Source organism: Siphateles boraxobius, unplaced genomic scaffold (genome assembly GCF_051911475.1).
Source record: "Siphateles boraxobius isolate OS27281-9 unplaced genomic scaffold, OSU_SipBor_1 8, whole genome shotgun sequence".
NCBI lineage: Eukaryota > Metazoa > Chordata > Actinopteri > Cypriniformes > Leuciscidae > Siphateles > Siphateles boraxobius.
The window spans coordinates 34,128,876-34,154,297 of record NW_027509208.1 but is presented as its reverse complement, the minus strand read 5'-3'; the positions used below and the strand labels follow the sequence as shown (position 1 = coordinate 34,154,297).

Here is a 25,422-nt window from a genome sequence, read left to right as displayed (position 1 = left end):
TCTCTAGCCCTGCGCCCCGCTATACGCCAGGCTAAGCGGCGCTCCTGAGAGGGGCTGCTCAGGGATTGTCAGTTCTTTTCAGGAGATGGTAGCAGGGCCACTCCTTCCCCCGGTGGAGGGCCGGGGGAGAATCTTTTGTTATTCACTCCCCGCTGCTCACCCCCGGGTGGGCAGCACCCTAATGTGGTTAAAGAAAAGAACTGACACCCCCATCCCTGAGCACACAGAGTTCTCGGATGACTGTCTGCGCCGCCCACGGGCCTCGCCACTCTCGTCCCCCTCTGTCGCCAGACCCTTGTCAGAGCAGGCCCCCGCGGAACGCTGGCCTCCTCTGTCAGGTTGCGGTTAATGACCGTGCCCCCACACCGGGCCGCTATACCGTCCACGTCCGAGCCGGTCATTCCGCTCCGCTGCACCACCAAGGGGACATCTGTGGTTCGCATGACCCTGCTGGCACAATTCTTGGGAGCCTGGCTAGAGCTTCCCAACCTGTCCCGCTGGGTTGCACGAACCATCAGGCTCGGCTATGCGATTCAGTTCGCACGGTCTCCTCCCCGCTTCAGGGGAGTCTGGTCTACTGTGGTCGGTGGCAATGCCACTATCATGAGGTTATCAGAGGTTGCTACCCTACTAGCGAAGGGTGCGATCGAGACTATCCCTCCAGCCGAAATGAGGTCCGGGTTCTACGGCCAATCCTGGACCTGCGCATCCTGAGCCGCTCCCTTCAGGCTGTGAAGCCCTGTCTCCTCGCGTCTCCACGAAGGTCGTCGAGGCAGCCCTTGTTCCTCTACGGGAACACGGGGTTCGCATCCTGAACTATCTCGATGACTGGCTGATACTAGCTCACTCTCGAGACCAGGTTTGCGAACACAGGGATCTTATGCTCCGGCACCTAGCTCGTCTGGGCCTTCGGGTCATCTGAGAGAAGACCAAACTCTGCCCCGTACAGAGGATCTCTTTTCTCGGTATGGAAATCGTCTCGGTCGCCATGTCCGCGCAGCTTACGAGAGCGTGCGCAGCCACTGCTGACTTGCCTGAAACAATCCGAGGGCAAACGTGCGGTTGCCCTCGAATTGGGCTCAGTGGAGCTTAAGTTCCTGTCAATGAAGACAGCGCTCCTGGTTGTATTGGCCTTCATCAAGAGGGTAGGGGACCTTCACGCATTTTCCGTTGACGAAGCGTGCCTGGAATTCGGGCCAGCCTACTCTCACATGATCCTGAGACCCCGGGCTAGATATGTGCCCAAGGTTCCGATCACTCCACTTTGAGATCAGGTGGTGGACCTGCAAGCGCTGCCCCTGGAGGAGGAAGACCCAGCCTTGGCACTGCTCTGTCCAGTATTCGCTCTCCGTACATATGTGACCGATCACAGAAACTACAGACACAAGTCGGCAGCACAACTTTCGAGCAAAATGAGAAAGAAGCGTTTTTTTTTCAAAATTGGTGAATTTCAATTTTTTCCAGAATCTGTTAGTTGAAATCACGAAGAAGCCTCTCCATGTTTGAGATAGCAGTATTGGTATATTTAAAAGCTTACATTTTGAAGTTGAAATCGGCTTGTTTTCGGAGATTCTAGCATGCAGTAGGGGCGTGGCGTGTCATTGTCACGGTAGATGTATTCGCTGGTTCCTTCTAGTCCTGTGTTTATGTTGTTGTATGAGTGCACGTGTGCAAGGGGCGTGTCTGTATGTCATTACCTGATCCACTCCAGCTGTTCATCATTACAATCACCAGCTGCAGTTCATCTCACCACGCTTCTTAAACTCACCGCTGTTCTCTCACCTTTGTCAGATCGTTGTTTGATGTTCCCCTGTCTTCTGGTTCGTGTTCCTGCCTGGTGTTTCCTGTTCGTCGTCTTCCGTGTGGATTTGGATCGTCTCACCGTTTGTCTGCACGTCACCGATATTGACCATCGAAGTCCCTGCGTCACCTATCTCCACCTGGCTCACTGCACCCTGTACTTGTGTGTTTTGTGCTTCTAATAAATTGTATTATACTCGCGATTGCTTCCTGTGTTTCTGCCTAATATGACAGAACGATCTGACCGTGGTATGGAAGCAGCGAGCGCCTCGTCATCCTCACTCGAAGAGTTCATCCATCACAGCATCCGTAGAATGGACTCGCAAGAGAAGGAGATTGGAGATACGGGCCGTGCAGTTCAAGCCCTGGTGACGCAGGTGTCCGAGCTCACCCAGCAGATCCAGCGCCTACGACCTCCCACTGCGCCACCCACACCGGCCGTTCCTCCCGCACCATCAGGAAGCCCCTCCCAGTCAGAACCCCGGCTACCCACCCCCGAGGCATACTCAGGTGAACCGTCATTTTTTAGAGCTTTTTTGACTCGATGTTCTATGCACTTTGCCCTGCAACCTCACACTTTTCAGACCGAACAAGCCAAAGTGGCGTTTGTGCTGACGCTATTGACTGGGAGAGCGGCACTCTGGGGAACGGCGGTGTGGGAGAACCAAAATCCATGCTGTGCCTCGTTCCAGACCCTCGCCGCCGAGATGAGACTGGTTTTTGACCGTGCGGTCACTGGAAGAGAGGCGGCCAGAACATTGGTCGAGCTACGGCAGGGAAGAAGATCAGTGTCCGAGTTTTCCATCGAGTTCCGGACCTAGGCGGCGGAGTGTGGATGGAACGAGGAGGCGCAGTGGGACATGTTCCTGCATGGGCTGGCTGACCACGTCCAGAAGGAGATCTACGCCCTGGATCTTCCCACTACCCTCAACGGACTCATTGATCTGGCCCTGCGGGTGGACGCTCGGCTGTCCAGAGTCGAGCGTCGAGCCACGCCCACCCGCACACTTGAGGCAGCCGACGGGCTACGATCCAGCGGCAGGGACGTGGTCAGCCCCGTCTACGATCACGAGCCCATGCAGGTGGGTCGAGCTCGGCTTTCCCGGGAGGAGAGGGAGAGGCGGAGGTCCCAGGGCCTTTGCCTGTACTGCGGAGGAGCCGGACACTACGCCTACAACTGTCCGGTAAAAGGCCCAGCCCGATAGTAAACATGAGGCTACTATCGGGTGGGATCTCCGCCAGGAAGACCTCATCCACGACAAGATCTACCTCCACCCTCCTCTCGGTAAGACTAAGATGGTCAGTCCACCAGCACGATTGTCAAGCACTGTTGGATTCGGGGGCCGAAGGTAATTTCATGGACCATAATTTTGCACGCAAATTTCAGATTCCCATCAAACCCCTCCCACAGCAGATTGCAGTTCATGCACTCAATGGACAAGAACTTCCCACCATCTCATTATCCACTGAAGAAATCACTCTCATCACCTCTGGCAATCACTCGGAAACTATTTCATTTTTTATTCTGGATTCACCCCTGGCACCCGTTGTTCTAGGACACCCATGGCTCATTCAACACAACCCCCGAGTGGACTGGATACATAGATCTGTGCTGGAGTGGAGTCAGGAATGTCATAGGTCTTGTCTCGTGTCTGCTTGTTCGTCTGTACCTGTTTCTGTGTTTCAGGAGGAAGCAGGGGATTTGTCTAACGTGCCCGCGGAGTATCTGGACCTGAAGGAAGTGTTCAGTAAGTCTCGTGCTGCTTCTCTCCCTCCGCATCGTCCCTACGACTGTGCAATAGATTTACTCCCAGGTAAGTCTCCGCCTAAGGGCAAGTTATATTCGCTTTCGATTCCTGAAAGAGAGGCTATGGAGAAATATATTTCTGATTCTCTAGCAACCAAGTTCATTCGCCCTTCCTCTTCTCCAGCAGGGGCGGGGTTCTTTTTTGTGGGGAAAAAGGATGGTTCTCTGCGACCTTGCATTGATTACCGAGGGCTGAATAACATCACGGTAAAGAATACTTATCCTTTGCCGTTGATGTCTTCAGCCTTCGAGAGGTTGCAGGGAGCATCCATCTTCACCAAATTGGACTTACGTAACGCTTATCATTTGGTCCGCATCAGGGAGGGTGATGAGTGGAAAACTGCGTTTAACACCCCTAGGGGGCACTTTGAATATTTGGTCATGCCGTTTGGGCTGTCCAACTCCCCAGCAGTTTTCCAGGCACTGGTCAATGACGTGTTGCGAGATATGATCGATCAATTCATATATGTCTACCTGGATGACATATTGATTTTTTCTGCATCTCTCCAGGAGCATGTGCAGCACGTCCGACGAGTGCTTCAGAGGTTGCTAGAGAATGGGCTTTTTGTCAAGGCGGAGAAATGCGATTTTCATGCACAGTCTGTTCCTTTTTTAGGATACATCGTGTCGTCTGAGGGGATGCGGATGGACCCTGAGAAGATTAAGGCTGTGGTGGATTGGCCAAGTCCAGATTCCCGCAAGGCCCTGCAGAGGTTTCTGGGGTTCGCCAATTTCTACCGGCGATTCATTCGCAACTTCAGCCAGCTGGTCGCGCCTCTGACTGCCTTGACCTCCCCCAGAACTGCGTTCAGGTGGTCCGACACAGCCGAGACTGTGTTCAAGAAACTCAAAGGCCGCTTTGTTTCAGCCCCCATTCTAATTACCCCTGATTCATCACGTCAGTTCGTGGTGGAGGTCGACGCATCAGAGGTGGGAGTAGGGGCGGTGTTATCTCAGCGTTCACCTGTAGACGACAAGATGCATCCTTGCGCGTTTTTGTCCCATCGTTTATCTCCAGCCGAACGTAATTACGACATTGGTAATAGAGAGTTGTTGGCAGTCAAGTTGGCGTTGGAGGAGTGGCGACACTGGTTAGAAGGGTCGGGGGTACCTTTTATCGTCTGGACTGATCATAAGAACCTCGAATATATCAGAACTGCTAAAAGATTGAACTCCAGGCAGGCTCGGTGGGCACTTTTTTTCGGTCGTTTTGATTTTTCTCTCCAATATCGTCCGGGTTCTAAGAACAAACCCGACTCACTTTCTCGTATATTTGATTTTTCCGGTCGCCCGTCCACTCCCGAGTGTATTTTACCCGAAACCGTATTTGTTTCAACACTCACATGGGAGGTCGAAGCGAAGGTCAAAGAGGCCTTGGAAGGGGTAACGCCTCCGCCCGGGTGTCCACCGAACCGATTATTCGTGCCGGAGGGCTTACGGTCTGACGTTATCCAGTGGGGTCACAGCTCCAACGTAGCTTGTCATCCAGGAATTAATCGCACTGGATTTCTAGTCAAGCAACGATTCTGGTGGCCACTTATGGCTCGTGACATTCGCGATTTTGTTTTGGCTTGCTCTGTTTGTGCCACGGGTAAGTCTTCCAATCGACCTCCAGATGGGCTACTTCAACCGCTGCCGGTGCCTTCGAGACCCTGGTCCCATATCGCTCTAGATTTTATTACCGCCCTCCCACCCTCCCAGGGTAACACAGTAGTTTTAACTGTGGTGGACCGATTCTCGAAGGCAGCACATTTCATTCCCTTACCCAAATTACCTTCAGCTAAGGAGACAGCGGCTACGGTCGTAGATCATGTCTTTCGGTTACATGGCCTCCCGATAGACGTGGTCTCCGACCGGGGACCCCAGTTTGTGTCCAAATTTTGGCGAGAATTTTGTAGATTACTGGGGGCGACGGTTAGTCTGTCATCTGGGTTTCATCCCCAGAGCAATGGTCAAACAGAGAGAGCCAACCAAGATTTGGAGAGAATGTTGCGATGTTTGGTTTCCAGAAATCCTTCGTCTTGGAGTCAACAACTGTCTATGGTGGAGTACGCACACAACACGTTGCCAGTGTCAGCGACGGGCCTATCTCCGTTTGAATGTAATGTAGGTTACCAGCCACCAATTTTTCCCAGTCTGGAATCCGAGGTTGCGGTTCCCTCCGCTCACGCCTTTGTCCAGAGGTGTCACCGCACCTGGACTAGAGCCCGGGAGACTCTACTCCAGGTGGGGGCGCGCACCAAGGCCAAGGCCGATCGCCACCGGTCAAAGCCTCCCGTATACGTCGTTGGTCAAAAAGTGTGGCTTTCAACTAAGAACATTCCTCTTCGCACCGTTTCTAATAAACTTGCTCCCAAATTTATTGGCCCGTTTCCTGTCACCAAGATTATTAGTCCAGTGGCAGTCCGCCTCAAACTACCTCCTGCGTACAGGAGGGTTCATTCCGTGTTCCATGTATCTAAAATCAAGCCCGTTTTTCATTCTCACATTAATCCGCCTGTCCCGGTTCCTCCCCCACCGCGGCTCGTAGATGGGGAGACCACATATTCGGTCAACCGTATTCTGGACTCTAGGCGGAGGGGACGCGGATTTCAGTACTTGGTGGACTGGGAAGGTTACGGTCCGGAGGAGAGAAGTTGGGTTCCTGCTAGGGACATCCTGGATCACTCCCTTATCGATGATTACAATCGGCAGGTAAGGGAGTCTGAGAACGCCAGGAGGCGTTCTTAGGAGGAGGGGTACTGTCACGGTAGATGTATTCGCTGGTTCCTTCTAGTCCTGTGTTTATGTTGTTGTATGAGTGCACGTGTGCAAGGGGCGTGTCTGTATGTCATTACCTGATCCACTCCAGCTGTTCATCATTACAATCACCAGCTGCAGTTCATCTCACCACGCTTCTTAAACTCACCGCTGTTCTCTCACCTTTGTCAGATCGTTGTTTGATGTTCCCCTGTCTTCTGGTTCGTGTTCCTGCCTGGTGTTTCCTGTTCGTCGTCTTCCGTGTGGATTTGGATCGTCTCACCGTTTGTCTGCACGTCACCGATATTGACCATCGAAGTCCCTGCGTCACCTATCTCCACCTGGCTCACTGCACCCTGGACTTGTGTGTTTTGTGCTTCTAATAAATTGTATTATACTCGCGATTGCTTCCTGTGTTTCTGCCTAATATGACAGTCATTGTCTGTGTGTATTTCCATACTGGATAAGCCGGCTTTTGCCCCCGCCCTCCAAGTGAACAGCGTGGCTACTTATTATGCTGCGCTCTGGCCGGCTCTATCTGATATCAAAATTCAATGAAGATGGATGCCGCAAAGATTGTCGCAGACGAGCTGAACCGTGGCAGTTACACCGAAAATGTTTTGAAGTACTTTTTCGACAAGCCGAGCAGAAATAGCGAAACTGTTGTGAAAAGGGGCCATAGAACCGGCTGTAAAAGCCTGACTCGCTCAGAGAAGGAGGTACTGGTTCTATGGCCCCTTTGCATTCTGATATCCCTGGAATCGCTTCCCATGCTTTTACATGTACAGCTAGGGGCAGAATGGCCTCCGGGTTCCGATCGCCGCACTTCGTGGGCTCGGGAAACTGAACCGGAGGTATGGGAGCGGCGCGCGGGCCCTCGGTGCTTGAATACGGCGACTCGCTGACAGCGGTGGCTGGCTGTTTCATATGTGACGTCCCGATTGCTTTGAATGGGGAACGTTTTGTGAACAGAGAACAGACTTAATGGACTGGAAGAAAACAAAACTAGAGGTATTTCGGATTTCATGGAAGGAGAGCTTGATTGCTTACAGAGAGGCTTTAAAAGCTGCTACATCTGCTTATTTCTCAACCCTATTAAAAGAAAATAAACATAATCCAAGGAATTTATTTGAAAAAGTGGCTACACTAACAAAAAAGAAAGCTTCAAGCCCAGAAGTTTCCAATAAACACAGCAGTAATGACTTTATGAACTTCTTCACTTATAAGATTGATAATATTAGGGACAAAATTATAACTATGCAACCGTCTACTACAGCATCACATCAGGGAGTGCATTATAGTCTCCCTGAGGTAATATTTGATTAATTTGTTGCCATAGCAGAGGAAAAATTTTGCAAACTCGTTAATTCATCTAAATCGACAACATGTATTTTAGACCCTATACCGACTAAACTACTGAAAGAGATGCTTCCAGAGGTCATAGATCCTCTTCTTAACATCATTAATTCGTCTTTGTCTCTAGGATACGTACCAAAAACCTTTAAGCTGGCTATGATTAAACCGCTTGTTAAAAAAACGCAACTTGATCCTACAGAATTAGTCAATTACAGGCCGAACTCAAATCTACCTTTTCTGTCAAAGATACTAGAAAAGGCAGTATCCTCACAACTATGTTCCTTTCTTGAAAGAAATGGTATCTACAAGGATTTCCAGTCAGGATTTAGACCGCACCATAGCACTGAGATAGCTCTCATTAGAGTCACAAATGATTTGCTCTTATCATCCGATCGTGGTTGTATCTCTCTATTAGTGTTACTTGATCTTAGTGCTGCATTTGACACCATTGACCACAACATTCTCTTAAATAGACTAGAAAACTATGTTGGCATTAGTGGAATTGCATTAGCATGGATTAAATCATATTTATCTGACCGCTATCAGTTTGTAGCAGTAAATGAAGAGATGTCTTATCGATCACAAGTTCAGTATGGCGTACCACAAGGCTCAGTACTAGGACCGCTGCTGTTCACTCTGTACATGCTACCTTTAGGAGGTATCATTAGGAAACATGGAATTAGCTTTCACTGTTATGCTGATGATACTCAGCTCTATATTTCTTCCAAACCTAACGAAACTCACCAATTCACAAAATTATCGGAATGCAGAGTTGATATCAAAAATTGGATGACTAGTAATTTCCTACTACTAAATTCTGAAAAAACAGAGATTCTAATTATTGGACAAAAATGTTCCACACGTAATAACCTAGAATGCCGTCTGACACTTGATGGCTGCTCTGTTAAGTCTTCGTCGTCAGTTAGGCACCTGGGTGTGCTCTTTGATACCAATCTTTCATTTGAAAGTCACGTGTCTACTGTCTGTAAAACCGCATTTTTCCATCTTGAAAATATATCTTAATTACGTCATATGCTCTCATTGACAAATGCGGAACAACTAGTTCATGCGTTCATGACATCAAGGCTAGATTATTGTAATGCTCTACTGGGTGGTTGCCCTACACGCCAAATAAACAAACTACAGCTAGTTCAAAACGCAGCCGCTAGAGTTCTTACCAGAACCAGGAAGTACGACCATATTAGCCCGGTTCTGTCAACACCGCATTGGCTCCCTATTAAACATCGTATAAATTTTAAAATATTGCTGATTACTTACAAAGCACTAAATGGTTTAGCTCCCCAGTCCTTGAGCGAGCTCCTAACGAATTATAGTCCTTCACGTCTATTGCGTTCTCAAAGTTCTGGCCAGTTGATAATACCTAGAATATCTAAATCGACTGCTGGCGGTAGATCCTTTTCCTATTTAGCACCAAAACTTTGGAACAATCTTCCTAACATTGTCCGGGAAGCAGACACAGTCTGTCAGTTCAAAGCAAGACTAAAAACACATCTCTTTGACCTAGCATTCACATAACACTCTATAGACTTCTATAATTCAATATTAGCCTGCTTAGATTAGGTCAGCCGGAACTGGGAACACTTCCCTTAAATAATGATGTACTCGTTACATCATAAGAAGAATGGCATCTACGCTAATTTTGGACCTGATGACAATGCAGTGCTGAAGTGCCAACTAGCCTCTCCCTATGGAGCATCCCTATACCACTCTACAGATAAAGCGTTGTGGAATTTTTCGGTTCGCGTACCTACCCAAAGTGATAAGATAAAATAAAATTCTGCATCAAAATTTATAGACAAGACAAGTAGTTTGTTTAGGCATGGTTTGTAAGGAATTACAAACCTGCGCACATATATTCAAACGCACATACAGTAACTATAGTATCAATTCTTAATGCGCATGTGAACGCCATCAGCGTCTATCACAGGTTCACGTTTAAAGTCTGTTTAGAGAGAACGGTGTCATCTTAGCGGCCCCTAATTTAATAACAAATGATCATTTAGACGGAAGTGAATCAATCAAAACTAACTTTAGCTGGAAAAAACATTTTTCAAGAACCACTGTAAAACCAAACCAATCTCTGTTACCTTAAATTATATGTTTATCTCTGTAAAGCTGCTTTGAAACAATCTACATTGTTAAAAGCGCTATATAAATGAGGATAACTGACTGACTGACTGGCAACAATCTCCACAGAACATGAACTGGCACAGAGAATCGAAATAGAGGATGCAGTTAAGACCTTTGCTGCGATGAAGGCCCGCCGTGCGCGCTTCTGAAACGTAAGTTAAGCTTCAATTGCTCTTTAGTCGTTATTTAAGATGCTGAACCTTCTGATGATACAATGTGCTTGCGGACATTTCATTTGTGTGTGTTTTACGCACATAGGAAAGTGGTGTAAAGAGATTTGCAACAGTAATTTGAGGAGGTGAAATGTGATTATTTGGAAAATTCTTGTTATAACTGCTTAAAGAAAAATGCCAGCAGGCATTTGCCTCCTGCATAAACCTTAATATTGTTGACATTTTGGGCACACGCGCGTTGCGCACTATTTGCGTTATATGTAGGTCTATGGCTTATTGGTCTTTGTGTATTGTTGCTGGTTTTGCGTTATATGTATGTCATATTGGTCTTTGTGTGTTGTTGCTGGTTTTGCGTTATGTATATGGCATATTGTTCTTTGTGTGTTGTTGCTGGTATACGTTGCAAATAGAGGGGCGGCACAATTGTTTTTCGCCTAGAGCGGCAGAAGTGCATTCGACGGTCCTGGGGGTGAGTTTCCATAAACATCAAAGTTTGTCGTTTTGTGTTCATTCTAAGAACACGTACACGTTATGTTTAGTCCATGTTTAGACCTTCCCATACCTACCCATTGTTATTAGCAAGCTCAGGAAAGAAAAAAAAGCTGTAAAGCACAGGGGGAAGCTTTACAGGGGGTATGGTTTATCTAAATGAGATGTAAATGAGCCCTATTGTAACTCCTAGCAGCAGAGAGAGGTGAGAACTGCAAAATCTTTTTGCCTCGCTAACAGACATCTGCAGAGCTGCAGGCTGGGTGACACCCAAGACATTCGCTAGATTCTACAATCTCTGAGTGGAGCCTGTGTCCTCTTGTGTACTCGCTTCAACCAGCCAGAACTAGGACCCGCTCAGGTGTCTTCGCTTTCTCGCCATTCCACTCCACGGACTGGATACGTGCAATATTTCCTCAGGCGAGCTTCCCCGACAAGCCCTGAGTTCCTCCAGCACTGCTGACGTCGACGCCAGTGTCTATTGCCTGCGCGTTGGCTAGGTGCCTCCGTGTGCATGGTCCCCCCTCTGGGCGACCCCCACATGTGTATTTCCACTGTGAGCCTCTCTGAGCATGTGTCTTTCCCTTGGCTAGCCACCTTGCCACCCCTGGGGTTGAAATATTCCACCCTGCGGGCTGGACACCCCATTGTTCTCCATATGCACCCCCCTCCGGGTCATATGTGTATTCTGTAAGCCCACCTCCCCTTTTGGGTTGACATTAGTTGCATATTTCCTCTGAGATATGAGATATGCTTCCCAGTGTACCTTGGTATTTCTGTGTTAAGTAGGAGTCCTTTGTCCGTGCCAGTCTCACGACAGGGAGCTCAGACTTACGCAGGGCACTGGAAGACAGCTGTGATGGTGGCGTGATTAGACTGGAACCCCATTCGTCGTCACGACGGAACTCGTAGTGACAACGAAAGGGAACGTCTCGGTTACGTATGTAACCCTCTGTTCCCTGAGTAGGGAACAGAGATGTTCAGTCTTCCTGCCACTTCCGCTGTATTGCGGCGATCGCCTGAGTTCAGTCTTGGCTCCTCAGCGAAGAAACATATCTGCATGTTGGCGGTGTCCTCCTTTTATACCCACGAGGTGGGGCAGAGTTGCGCCATACAAATTCCGCAGACCCATGGCATTTCTTTGCCATTGGCTCGTTTTGTATACTCGAAGTTGATAGGCTTTCTAAGCGAAACCACATTCGTCATCACGACGCATACTCAGGGAACGAGGGTTACATAAGTAACCGAGACGATTTGGTTTATATTTGCTTAATGAGCTTGCTTGCGCCCTCTTGTTGTCATAGGAAACAATACAGTAAATTTTCCCTCTAACAATAAGTATTGCCTTCAGAATTTTGCTAATATTTACGAAAGAATTTCAAATTTAGCTTTTCGGCCATTTTGACAGCCCTACTCTCTACTGTTTGTAATTCACTGTAGTATGTTACATGATCCTTGTTTACATTACAGCATACAATTGGCCTGTAGGTTCATCGAGTTTTGGTGGTGTTTGTGTCTAAGTCAGAAAATAATTTATGTAATTTGAAAGATGTTGTCATCGGATGTGTTTTGAGTCAAAGCAATGATCCACAGTTTATCCCACATAAACTGATGTTGTGCTCACTGTGTCACGGTTCTGCCCTGGAAGGTTTGTCTGTGTTGTCTTTGTTTCATGTCTCTATGTTTGTGTTGTGCTTGAACATATGGCTCTGTCTTTGTTTGTGGTGGTCATGTGCTCCTCTGTTCCTGCCTCCTTGTTTCCCAGTGCCACGCTAGCCTCTTGTCTAGACTTCTTGTCGAGTCCTCGTTTGTCGGAGCGTGCTCACCTGTTCCTCCTGTACTCTGATCACTTTCATTATATACTTTCTATGTGCCATAAACTTTGTGTGCTACTGTACATTGTTTGTCTGACAGACTGCTGTAGTTTCTAGTCAGAGCTTACTTTAGTCTCACCATGTCTAGTCTTGTCGTGTCTTGTGCTGGCTGTGTCTTTCGTCTTCCCTAATTTGTCCTCCATGCTGCGCTTCCCTGGCCGCTTACACCATCAGCCAAGCAGCAAGACCGGTGCAGTAATTGTTTGTGCCCTGAGAGTCGATCCCCTTGTACTATGCGATTCTGCCTGGCACTCACTGTGCTCCTCCAGTCTCTCGCTGCCATTCTGTGTCTACCCTCCCTCCTACTGTCATCCTGGGCTGGATTCAGCGGTCGCTCTCTCAGCCTGCCTGTCTTTAGCCCTATTTGGACGGGATTAACTTTAAAGGGTAGATGGAGTAATGTAATTTTACCATGTAATAATAATGGCCAATTCGCACGGGTCAAGAAATCTCAGTAAAACTAGCAGAAGTTGGAGAGTAACTCGATTTGCGCACTGCCGCCACCCTCCTGTCGTCATGTGTGTATTACGTTGCTTCCTGATTTCACGTTCGCAAACCCATATAACCTATATTTATATATAAAACAGTTAGGTCCTGTCGAACGATGTATTAATTAACTTCAGATTGGATTGTGTTGGTAATAGGCACTTATCTAACGCTAAAAGATGTTTCGTGCATCTAACAAGTGATTTCGATCTTCTTTCACGAGTTCACACTTACAAATGATCAGAGAATAAATGGTTATGCGTATTTGGCGTGCTGTCCGGGGGGAGGGATCCGAGCTCGGAAATTGGGCCCGAACCCAGAGTACTCCCCCCGTATCTCTGTTTAGGAAGATAACTAGGCAAGTGTGAGGAGATGGGGTGGTGGAGGGATGCTGAAAACTGTCGAGGAATATGGGTGAGTCGACTGAGTATATTTATAGGCTTTACTCGTGCTGATTGAGTGGACCTGTTGATTACTGATTGCTGACAGCTGGCTGGAATGACTTGATTGTTTGGTCATTAGAACGTGTTGCTCCCGAACCTTGTTAATAAAACATCAATTCTGATCTGAATGGTGAGTGGAAAACACTTGAGTTTTGCCACAGATTTGTCCCAGCGTCTAGAACGCAACCGAATGCGTTTTCAAGCGCCTCCATACTTGAAAAACTGCAGAGAACTACTATTAAACACGAAATGACGAAATATTTACGTACACATTTACAGGGGGTCTATTCGCAGGGGATTAGGTCATTTTTCCGGACCTTTTCACAAAAGGTAAAAGCCGACGTAATAATTACTGACATTGTCCGTAATGATTACTGAGATCATGGCACATTCGGGCAGGACTAAAATCACAGAGAAGCTCTGGTAATTATTACTTTAGCCCACCTCTTCATGTTAAACTAGTCCTGACCGAATAGGGATTTTGTGCCTCATCCCTGCCTACTGTTTGGACTGTTCTGCTTCTCCTCTCCCTCACAATATCTGTATTGTCTGCTGTCTTTCGAACAAACCCCTGATCACTCATTTCTGCATTTGAGTCCTCCCTCATAGATCCGTAACACACTGTCTGAAGAGTGTAGAAAAAGTGACCCAAGTATTGAGAAATGCGTTCAAGCAATTGTAAAAAGGGATTAATGGATAATACTGTGCATACTGTTACCTATTGGAGTAAAATAGCCCAAGCTTTAAAACAATTATTTTAAATTGAAGATGTGTTAATATATGTGATCATTTGCTGCCATGGTTTATTTGTATGTTCCTTTTGAATTTCCCTCAAGTAGTTTTTTTTCTTTTTTTGTTTTTTTGCTGTTATTCTAGCTTTGTAATTTGCAATTATTATTATTAAAAAAATTCTAATCACAAAAAAAAGAAAAAAAATTGTAGTTTCTCACCCGGAGTCGATGTTCATCTGTATCAACCACAGTGGCCACTCGGATCAGAACAGGATTCCTCTTGTCGATCACCTCCAACTTCATATTGGGCTGAAAACTGTGAGGAGGTTTCTGCAAAGAGAGAGAGAAAGAGAGAGAGAGAGAGAGAGAGAGAGAGAGAGAGAGAGAGAGAGAGAGAGAGAGAGAGAGAGAGAGAGAGAGAGAGAGAGAGAGAGACTTGTTCAGGCAGATGTTTCAGCATGACACCACTCAGAGCCAGAGGTCTCTGCTGACACACACACACACACACACACACACACACACACACACACACACACACACACACACACACACACACACACACACACACACACACACACACACACACACACTCACACACACACACTCACCACTTTGAAGGCTCGAGCAGGAGCTGGTAGTGAGCTGGTCTCTGCCAAGTATTTCTCCCAGGAGAAGTTCTTCTCATCAGGGTAATCTACAGTACAGAGGGTGTGAGGCGTTCCCGTCAGATTAAGTCACTACACATGCAGTCTTCCTTCACTGCTGTCTGACTAAGAGACTGAATACCAGACATGCTGGTATTGCTCAATGCTCACTGGTTTCTATGGTGCACTGTGGGATAACTGTGACAATGGGACAGTGCTAAAGATGAAACTGGATAAATATTCTGAATGTTCTGATCCGATCTGACCTCTGACCTGACGATCTGACCTCTGGGGGGGGGGGGGGGGCATTATCAATATATAATTCAATATTCAACAATATTATTGATCTGCCTGTATTGACACCATTATATGAGAACTGAACTGAGCTTGACGATGACATCACGGTTTTCTCCAGAGCGGCTATATATATAAATTAACTAAATTAATAACTTTTTTACAACAGAAATTAAACATCACTGAACTTACTTAAGCTGGACTGTGATGCTATTTTCTTCTGGACACAAACTTTGTTGCATTATTTTCCTGTTATCTCTGTAAAGCTGCTTTGAAACAATATGTATTGTAAAAAGCGCTATATAAATAAAGGTGACTTGACTTAAAATGGCTACTGAATTAAGAAGCTGATGGAGACATAAAAAAGCAATAACGGTGGACATCTCTTACGAAGGAATTAACTACTTGTCCAACGAAACACTGGGAATGAAAGTGGGCTTACGGCATGTTTTACTTACTTACAGGAATTACTTACGAGATTCCTACTTGTAAAAAGCATTCATGTCATCGCAGAACTCGTAATTACAACTTGTAAACTCAGAATTTTCGGAGAGCTTCGACTTGTACCACCTGACCACTGCAAATTCATTTTGTCGTTAACAACAAAGTCGTAAATAAGACATGCCGTGAATGCAGCATGATATAATCAAATAGGAAAATATTTTAAATCCAACAATTATTGTAGTAATGTATGCCAAAATATTCAAAGATATAGAAATATGTGAGAGAGTATAGGGAGACCGACTCAATTGCATCATTCACAATGTTTTATAGATGCTTGGGAGGATCGAATCTTGCACAACACCAGAACTCTGTTACTCTCTATTCATTTTTCACTCATATTGAAGTATTACAAATGAAAAATGTAATATTTTAATGCTGAATGCTGTGACTCGTCAATCAGACTCGAGTGCAGACTCAGTGATTTCACATGCTATGAAGATCTAAACCTGCATAACATCCTAACGTCTTCTTGCAAATTATTTAGATGAGATTAAAAACTACAGCGAGAGGAGTTTAACTGTCCTTCTTCGAGATCTTTCTAGTACTTCTGAAGCAGTTGCATAATTGTGTTTCTAATCTGAATGTATTTGGGGGGGAAATAAATGTAGGTTTTTTTAAACGGCCTGAGAGTGTTGTGGACTCTTGATCTCAGAGAGTTGCATCACCTGGAGGAGTGGTGAGTGTTCTGCCGTACTCTGAACACCAGCCAACCGGATGGATATAAGGACTGGTTGCATCACACCTGCAGAAAAGAAGATGTACATACATGCATTTTAATGCAACAACACATTATCCTCTATTTCATGCATTATAAAAAAGATTAACACTCTGAATTCATTTTTTATTCATTAAAATTGAGCCCATTAAATGCAAATTTTAAAAAGATTTTTTTTTATAAACTCTTCTTCTTTTTGGACAGGAAACACACATTAAAATTAGTGTTGGGCAACGATTAATCGTGATTAATTGCATCCAAAATAAAAGTTTGTGTTTACATAATATATGTGTGCGTACTGCAATTATGTAATTATTTTGTATATATAAATACACAAACATGCATTTATATATTTAAGATTTTTTTTAATTAATATATAAAATATTTATATATAATATATATATATACACAGTATTGACCTTATGTAGCCCCGCCCCTTTTAAGCGCTGCACTCGTTGTCTTTTGTCTTCCGGTCTGTATTTTCAGAGCGATCTTCTGTATTTATGAATGAACAGCTCGTTTTAAAATCTTCCCGGTCTACTGACATTTGTTAAGACGTCCTTTAAACATTACAATCCTCATGATAATTTTTCGTTAACTTTACATGAAGTAAATCCACTTTAAAAGCTAATTGCTCCTGGACAGCAATGCCATAGAAATATACAGAGCAAAGTTCAAAGACAATTCTAAAGTTTCTCTGGCGCATAAATATTTCTTACATATTGTAGTGTTACAAATTTATTAAATGTTTAATTGAGGTTCCAATACAATAGTATATAAACTGAGACAGTTTCGTAAACTGAATTTAGCATTTAAGGTTATGATGGTGATGATATTTGCTGTTAAACAGTTTTCCAGCAAGAGAGTCCGGCAAATCCTGTTTTCTGTCAGATTACTGCTCTCTATCGAACCTAATATTCCTGTTTCTCTCTATTGTAAGCAGATTACTGAAATTTTGGTAGTCTCACTGTTTGAATAGTTGCTGATTGGATTGGATTTGGTAACACTCCATGTATAGGGCAGATTCCTAAACCTGTATACATCATTTACATGCTTTGTTCATCACAATGTTAAGCCCTGCCCCTAAATGTTTATAAATTGCAAGGGAACGTTTCCCTTAGTCAGACTCGAGACGAGCTTGGAAGACTACAGCAACGCACAGCTCGTGTTCTCAATAAAGAAACCTTCTTAAAAGATACGCCCGAGTCTCCTGGTCTTCGCTTCTGCGTTTTCAAACACTTTAGAAGAAAAAGTTCATAGCAATATATATGCTTGTGTGTGTATTTATATATACAAATCATTATACAATTACAGTACACACACATATATTATATAAACACAAACTTTTATTTTGGATGCGATTAATTGCTGCCCAGCACTAATTAAAATACATCAAAATACTTTAACATGTTTTTGCATTCCATCTGCACTGGTGGGTCACAAACCAAAAAAACAACTTACAAAACAATGGTGATAAATATAAACCAAACGATCATGTGCAGTTAAGATAGCAAAAAAAAAAAATAACTTTTGAAAGAGAGGATAAATGTATCCCTTGTTGTTGATGTGAAAGACTGTCTCCATTAAATGTAAGCATCACAGATACTTCTTTTCCAATGAATTATTGTCTCAGAGCACAAAACCATAAAAAATTGTATTTAGTCATGCTTCAGCGGTTCATTTTAATCTCTTAACATGCACAGAACGCCGCTGAACGTCATTCATTATGGCATTCAGTCCAAAAGTGAGCACATCTGGAGAAATATTGATGTTTACACACTTTACTTCATAGTTCTTTAGACAAAACCATCATTTCTATCCATGTATATGATCTTATGAGCATTAGAGCTATCAAATGCTGTTTGTGCTTTCCAATAGATTTCAGTATAGGATTTAGGATAAAGATTTATGGCACTGACAGTGCTGGGTCTCTAGCAAGCTAGTGGAGAATCAGTGATCTAACAAGATCCAGATCCCACATGGCCACCGACATCTGATGGTGAGATGGTATAACAGAACTATGTGCCAAAACACACCGATTCTTCTGAACTACTCAAACTGTGTTTGAATAAAGTGAAACAAATGTGTGTATGCAATGTTTGGGAGGTGTTGTGGGCCGGTAATGCTGTGAGGAGACGTGCTGTCACTGGCTCAGAGTTCAGAGCTGTCAGATCTGATAGTGTGATCGAGGCTGAAGAGCGGCAGACAGCAGAGAGAGAGTCCTCTCCTCCTGAGTAATTCATGAGCAGATAAAAGCATTCTGCCTGCTCTATACAGGGGTCTGACACACACACAGGTTTTACTATCCTTGTGGGGACATTTAGTCCCCGCAATGTAATATAAACACAGGCACACACACACACACACACACGTGCACTCACACACACACACACTCACTCACGGACGCACACACACATACTCGCACGCACACCTACTCGCTCGCACCCACACACACACACACACACACACACACACACACAAACACACACACACACACACACACACACACACACTCGCTCTCGCACACGTACTCGCACTTGCACACACACGCTCTCGCACTCGCACACACACACACACACACAGACACACACACACACACACACACACACAAACAAACACACACACACTCGCTCTCTCACGCACTCGCAGACACACACACACGCACGCACGCACGCACGCACACACACACACACAGAATGATAACTGGGTCACTGATAAGAATGTGCTGCATTTGTGTCCTCATGACTTATGACTGATATAATTAACAAGATCCACAACTTAGTCATTTGATAGATTTATGCCTGTTCAGTTTCATCTATTTCATCCAATATGTATGTTTGCAGAACTTGCATAGAATAAAAAATATCTCTACCCAAATAATGCTTTCATTAAAATTTAAATATGATGCTTTCATGTTTTTTATGCTCCACATAGTTTCAATAAATGTTTTCATTATGTTCCCCCTTATATTGGGTTAAAAGTTAAAACTTTGTTAAAGAGAAAAGCCACAGTGATCAGTTTTAAAAAAAAAAGACAATCCAACACAAAGGATGATAGAAATGTAACGGGTTATTATTATTTTAAAAGAGTGATTTATGTGGTTAAATTGAATGATACTGCCAGAATTTCATTTACATGAATGGTTGGAAACATATCCTGCTTTAGGGTTAGAGAGTAAAAATCACTTTCAGTACTTTACTAGAACAACATTTCCTGGTTTAGGGTTAAAATTGCAAGAATCAGCTCTTTAAAAACATTCATGTGGTCATGCAAGCGCATAAGCAACGGCTTTAAGCAAGTTAGTGTATGTTTGGTTAAAAAAAAAATGTCATTAAATTAAAAAACAGAAGAAAAATTGAGTTGTTCCCTTTCGGGGAGGGACACAGCAGCAACATCGCATAAACACGCTAATTCAAAGACACATAGTGGGCATTTACCAGTAGTCATAACCTTCATCCCAGTTGTCAAAGTGCACCAGGAATCGACTATCCACCATGTCGGAAACCGTGGCAACACAGATGAACGAGGGATTCTTCTTATCGATGGCCTCCAGCTTCATACCAATCCTGAACCCCGACGGCGTCACCGTCTGAAAACAACACACATATCCAATAATACAGGCAAACCAAACAATATTCAGACAAAAGTTCATTTTTGATATATTTTTTTTACTAGTGTGTGAAGAACACTATAGTTCATTTATGTAATGAAAGTGAGGAGAGCAAAATAAAATAAACTGTGACATGTTATACCCAAAGGTTCTTCATACAGTGACTACCAGTAAAATTTATAAAAAATGTGGGACCAAAAATGATTCAGACACTTTGACCTGACCATCTTTTCTTAAGCATTTTTTCTTTAATTGCTAATGTGACCCTTTAACACCACAGACTGAACATGATAACTCTGAGTTCTTGTCATTTTTTATTACCATTTGCTAAACTATAGCGAATAAACTGTGATAATGTGAGAAATATTCTCTGAATAAATGTTGGTTTGACTGTATCTGGAGCATGTCATGACCCAATCAAATCCTGATGTTAAAATCAAGCTGAACATGTAACTATGTCATATTATAATAAATATTACTGTTAAATAATATAAGTGAAGTGTGTAGTGCAAGTTAAATGTGCTGAGGATGACAGTGTCTTGGCCTAGTGTAAGTGCTTAATTAAATGAAGTGAAACAGTGCCATCTAGTGGATATGAGACCAATGTCATGTGCTGAACACACACGCACAAACACACGCGCGCACACACACACACACACACACACACACACACACACACACACACACACACACACACACACACACACACACACACACACACACACACACACACACACACACACACACACACACACACAAAACAAACAAGATAACGGTTATGAGATGGATAATTATTGACATGAACATTATTTTTTTTTTATACTTGATATCTACAGGACATGGTGTCTCTCTCACCATGTTCTGGTTCTGGAAGAGGGCTTTGGGTGCCGTCTGTATTTTATTTAGTTTGATGAAGGAGGACCAGCTGAACTCTTCATCCTTCATCCCTACAGAGACACACAAACACAGGCCATGTGAGGATCAACACACACATCACAACTTCAAGGACACACACATTCATTATTAATATCAGTTTCAAAAGCATAATGCTGGTTCAAAGACAAGTCAAAGCACTACATTTTTTGTAACACTTTACAATAAGGTTCATTAGTTAACTACATTAGTTAACATGAACTAAGAATGAACTGCACATATACAGCATTTATTAATCTTTGTTAATGTTCATTTCAAGAAGATTAATAAATACAGTAACAAATGTATTGCTCATTGTTAGTTCATCAGTGGCGGCTGCTGGTCTTTCAAAGAGGGGAAGCTGTATGAATGAATGAATGGATGAACAAACAATCTAAAAAAAAGATTAAACTCAACAGAGGAAAGGTGGGAATTAGGTTACACTGAAACAAGGAATGTGGTGTATAATTGTGTGAAATGTATGATGAAAATTGGCTAGCAATTTCGGCAAGCAAATACCAAGAAATAGTTTGCAGCAGTTTGTCTTTCGACTACACTTTGAAAATCCGCGATGGGACTGACTGAGCTCGAATAGCTTCAGCGTCAGCAACTTCTTATAGCACAAAATCGCTGTCAATCAAAAGTAGATGCAGTCTTTCTACAGACCTTCCAATCATCACGCAGAAGCCCGGAGTCCAGCCCCGCCCAGCAGTGGCGCATAAATTGGGTATGCGCTATATGCGGCGCATAGTGGTGCCGCATCATGGGGGCGCCAAAGCGATGGTTAAAAAAAAGAATTCCAATTTATATAAGTTATTTAAATATAAAAAAAGTTATATAAATTTTAGAGGACTAACAGGCTAGTGTAGGCGCCGGCGCCCTCATAACATTCCATCATAGATTTTATTTTGACATAGAAGGGTAATATCGCGAGTGGGCGGGGGCCGCTCCGTCTTTGAAACTCAAAAAGATGGATAAAGCAAAAAAGCTGTTGGAGGCTAAAAATAGAAAAAGAAAGAGGAAAAACGAGATGGCATGTCAAGGGATGCGACAGCAGCTAAATAAGTGAATGGTGAAAGGCAACAGCTAGGATTTAAAGTGTGACGTTTGTGCTTGGACGAGGCTTGCAAATATTCATGTTAACAGACTAGCGTTTGCTAACACTGGGAATGTAGCAGCCAGAATATGTAGCTAGATAGCTTAGAATATGCAAAACCGAGGTTGCTGAGCTGAAAACTGAAAAATATAAGGTAGCATGTATAATAAATGATAAGAATCTGGAAAACAACTAATGCAATATCTCTGGTTTACCATGGAATCATGCATAGATTTGCTACCAAACTTGGAGGCTTGCAAATATTAAAGTTAACAGACTGACAAGTGTTTGCTAACTTAATGCAAAAAAATATTGCTGATATCTACATTTAGATTTTGGCTTAACCCTATGGTACCAATGTCATTGGCATGACATATCTCAATTTTATTAAAGTAAAATAACAACTGGTAAATATAAGGTAGCATGCACAATAAATGACTAGAAGCTGGAAAACATTACTTATGCCATAAGTCTGGTTTATCATGGAAACAAATATATTTTGTTTTACCATTAGCTGTTCATGTTAGCTGTGCTCTCATACATACAGGCTATTTTTACATCTGCTGGGTGACATGGAAGCTGTAATTAGGGTCACATCTCTCTCTCTCTCCTGAACAATCTCCTGAACTCCAAACTGAATGTCAGAATGGGAAAGAAAGGTGATTTAAGCAATTTTGAGCGTGGCATGGTTGTTTGGTGCCAGACGGGCCGGTCTGAGTATTTCACAATCTGCTCAGTTACTGAGGTTTTCACTCACAACCATTTCTAGGGTTTACAAAGAATGGCGTGAAAAGAGAAAAACATCCAGTATGCGGCGGTCCTGTGGACTGATTCAAGCTGATAGAAGAGCAACTTTGACTGAAATAACCACTCGTTACAACCGAGGTATGCAGCAAAGCATTTGTGAAGCCACAACACGCACAACCTTGAGGCGGATGGGCTACAACAGCAGACGACCCCACCGGGTACCACTCATCTCCACTACAAATAGGAAAAAGAGGCTACAATTTGCAAGAGCTCACCAAAATTGGACAGTTGAAGACTGGAAAAATGTTGCCTGGTCTGATGAGTCTCGATTTCTGTAGAGACATTCAGATGGTAGAGTCAGAATTTGGCGTAAACAGAATGAGAACATGGATCCATCATGCCTTTTTTCCACTTTGCAGGCTGGTGGTGGTGGTGTAATGGTGTGGGGGATGTTTTCTTGGCACACTTTAGGCCCCTTAGTGCCAATTGGGCATCGTTTAAATGCCACGGCCTACCTGAGCATTGTTTCTGACCATGTCCATCCCTTTATGGCCACCATGTACCATCCTCTGATGGCTACTTCCAGCAGGATAATGCACCATGTCACAAAGCTCGAATCATTTCAAATTGGTTTCTTAAATATGACAATGAGTTCACTGTACTAAAATGGCCCCCACAGTCACCAGATCTCAACCCAATAGAGCATCTTTGGGATGTGGTGGAACGGGAGCTTCGTGCACTGGATGTGCATCCCACAAATCTCCATCAACTGCAAGATGCTATCCTATCAATGTGGGCCAACATTTCTAAAGAATGCTTTCAGCACCTTGTTGAATCAATGCCACGTAGAATTAAGGCAATTCTGAAGACGAAAGGGGGTGAAACACAGTATTAGTATGGTTTTCCTAATAATCCTTTAGGTGAGTGTATATATATGCCAAAATTGTTGCTGCATACCCCTCTAACACTGGGTAGTTGCGCCCCTGCCGCCCACTCCTCCATTCACTCCAGAGAAGCTGAGCGTCCGTGGGCAGGACATAATTGCAGATTTATCCAATGACCGTCTAGTTTCGAAACACTGAAAAAAACTGTTCAAAGCAGCCTCATTGAACTCAATGGACGCTCAGCTTCAACAGGAGAATGCACTGTGACGCTCCGGGAATGTATGAGAAGGAAATCGAGTCAGCCGACCTGCTATATGGAGCTGATTCTGAACAAACTCATCTTCGAGATGAACGTGTTCTAACGCATTTATAGTCAATAAAATGTGAACACAATAGTACATATTTGACCATAATCTTTTTTTACATTATAGGGGAAGCCGAGCTTCCCTTGCAGTCTTAAAGAAATCCCCACTGTAGTTAATGTAAGTAAACACATTAACTAATGTTAAATAATGAACCTCATTGTAAACTGTTACCAATGTTTTTAACCATATTTAGGACCAGTTCAAAAACATCCTTTCCTGACCTAAACTTCCAGACAGAGAAAGTAACAGAGCATCTTGTTTCTGCTGTATTGGGATCATGTGATTAACACTGATTCAGGATTTGGCCATTGAACACGTATTGGGTATTCTGTGAGTTTCTGGAGTCTCTTGCCTTTAGGTGGATGCAGCTTGTGTCCGGTTTTCTCACACCATCCCACTGGGTGGATGTCAGGAGAGTTGGAGTTTACCCAAAAGTCATAGCAGTCCGAATATTTGTCAAAATGCAGTCTGATTCGATGTCCCAACACCTGCAAATATGCAAAAATGGATGTAAGTGATTCTGTGAAAAGTAAAACATCATATTCCTCTCTATCTGCATCTGCTATTAGAGTAGTGTAGTTACCTCAGCGACGGTGAGGACGCAGTACATGGACGGGTGCTCAGGGTCGATGCCCTCCAGCCGCATGCCAACCCTGAAGCCGTTCTTACACTGTGGTAATGACTGATACTGCAAACACACACAGAGAGAGAGAGAGTCCAGTCACACACTCCTTTACATCTAGAGATGAACCAGCACATATTTGCTCACTAATTCCCCAGACAGCAACATAGTGTCGGCCCACATCTGGTAAACATGGATTCCACCCGAACCAGATGTGGGCCGGATCTGGGCCAACACCATGTTGCTGTCTGGGACAGATGACTGATAATCCTGGTACAGTGCGTTCAGAAAATATTCAGACAAAAATGTTTTCACATTTTTTTATGTTGCAGCGTTTTCAGTCACATGCCAGGCACTCTCCTGAAAACACCCAGCTTCAGGCGCTTTTAGAGCGCTTCGTAAGCCCCTTTCACACAGTAATCCCAGTAAATTACCGTAAAATTACCAGTATGACTTTAGCGGTGAATTCAAAAATGTGTCAATGTCAATTTTATTTATATAGCACCATTAATCACAATCTAGTTTGACCAATTTGCTGCACAATAAAAACATTACAATAAGACAATACAATACGCAGTACACACGTACGCACACACACAAGCACACACACACGCTCACGCACACACACAAGCAATACATGCACAGGGACATGGAAGCGAACAACTACTGACAACCTCTGCAGACTTTGCACTGATTCCTCATGTTTACATGGCATATACTGTACATGCACAACTACTTACTTTTTACACATTGTTATTTATGTCTCTTTGTCATCTATGTCACTTGTTATTTATGTTGTAGGGTGTTTAATTGATGTCCGATGTTGCTGGGAGGATTCGCAGACTAAGAATTTCATTGTACTGTGTGACGACTGTTTCCTGTCTATAAAGCCATGTATTTTACTACACTCATTTTTTAGGTCATTTTTTAGGATTTTTTACCTAACCTAAGTCTCTGAGATCCTGACACCTTGCACTACT

The 25,422-nt window shown here is 43.8% G+C and overlaps 1 protein-coding gene across 4 annotated transcripts in view; it reads right to left on the bottom strand.

Annotated features, from left to right (window-relative positions):
* The window catches only part of l3mbtl3 (L3MBTL histone methyl-lysine binding protein 3), an 83,967-nt gene that overhangs the window by 39,691 nt on the left and 18,854 nt on the right, over positions 1-25,422 (bottom strand). For all 4 annotated transcript variants that reach the window (XM_077220354.1, XM_077220356.1, XM_077220357.1 and 1 more), the window contains exons 8-14: positions 24,404-24,508; positions 24,173-24,308; positions 20,672-20,763; positions 19,644-19,795; positions 16,157-16,233; positions 14,658-14,743; positions 14,269-14,379 (exon numbers count right to left, since the gene is read on the bottom strand). In XM_077220354.1, the coding sequence (XP_077076469.1) occupies positions 14,269-14,379; positions 14,658-14,743; positions 16,157-16,233; positions 19,644-19,795; positions 20,672-20,763; positions 24,173-24,308; positions 24,404-24,508 (759 nt within the window). The remainder of the gene's footprint in view (positions 1-14,268; positions 14,380-14,657; positions 14,744-16,156; positions 16,234-19,643; positions 19,796-20,671; positions 20,764-24,172; positions 24,309-24,403; positions 24,509-25,422) is intronic.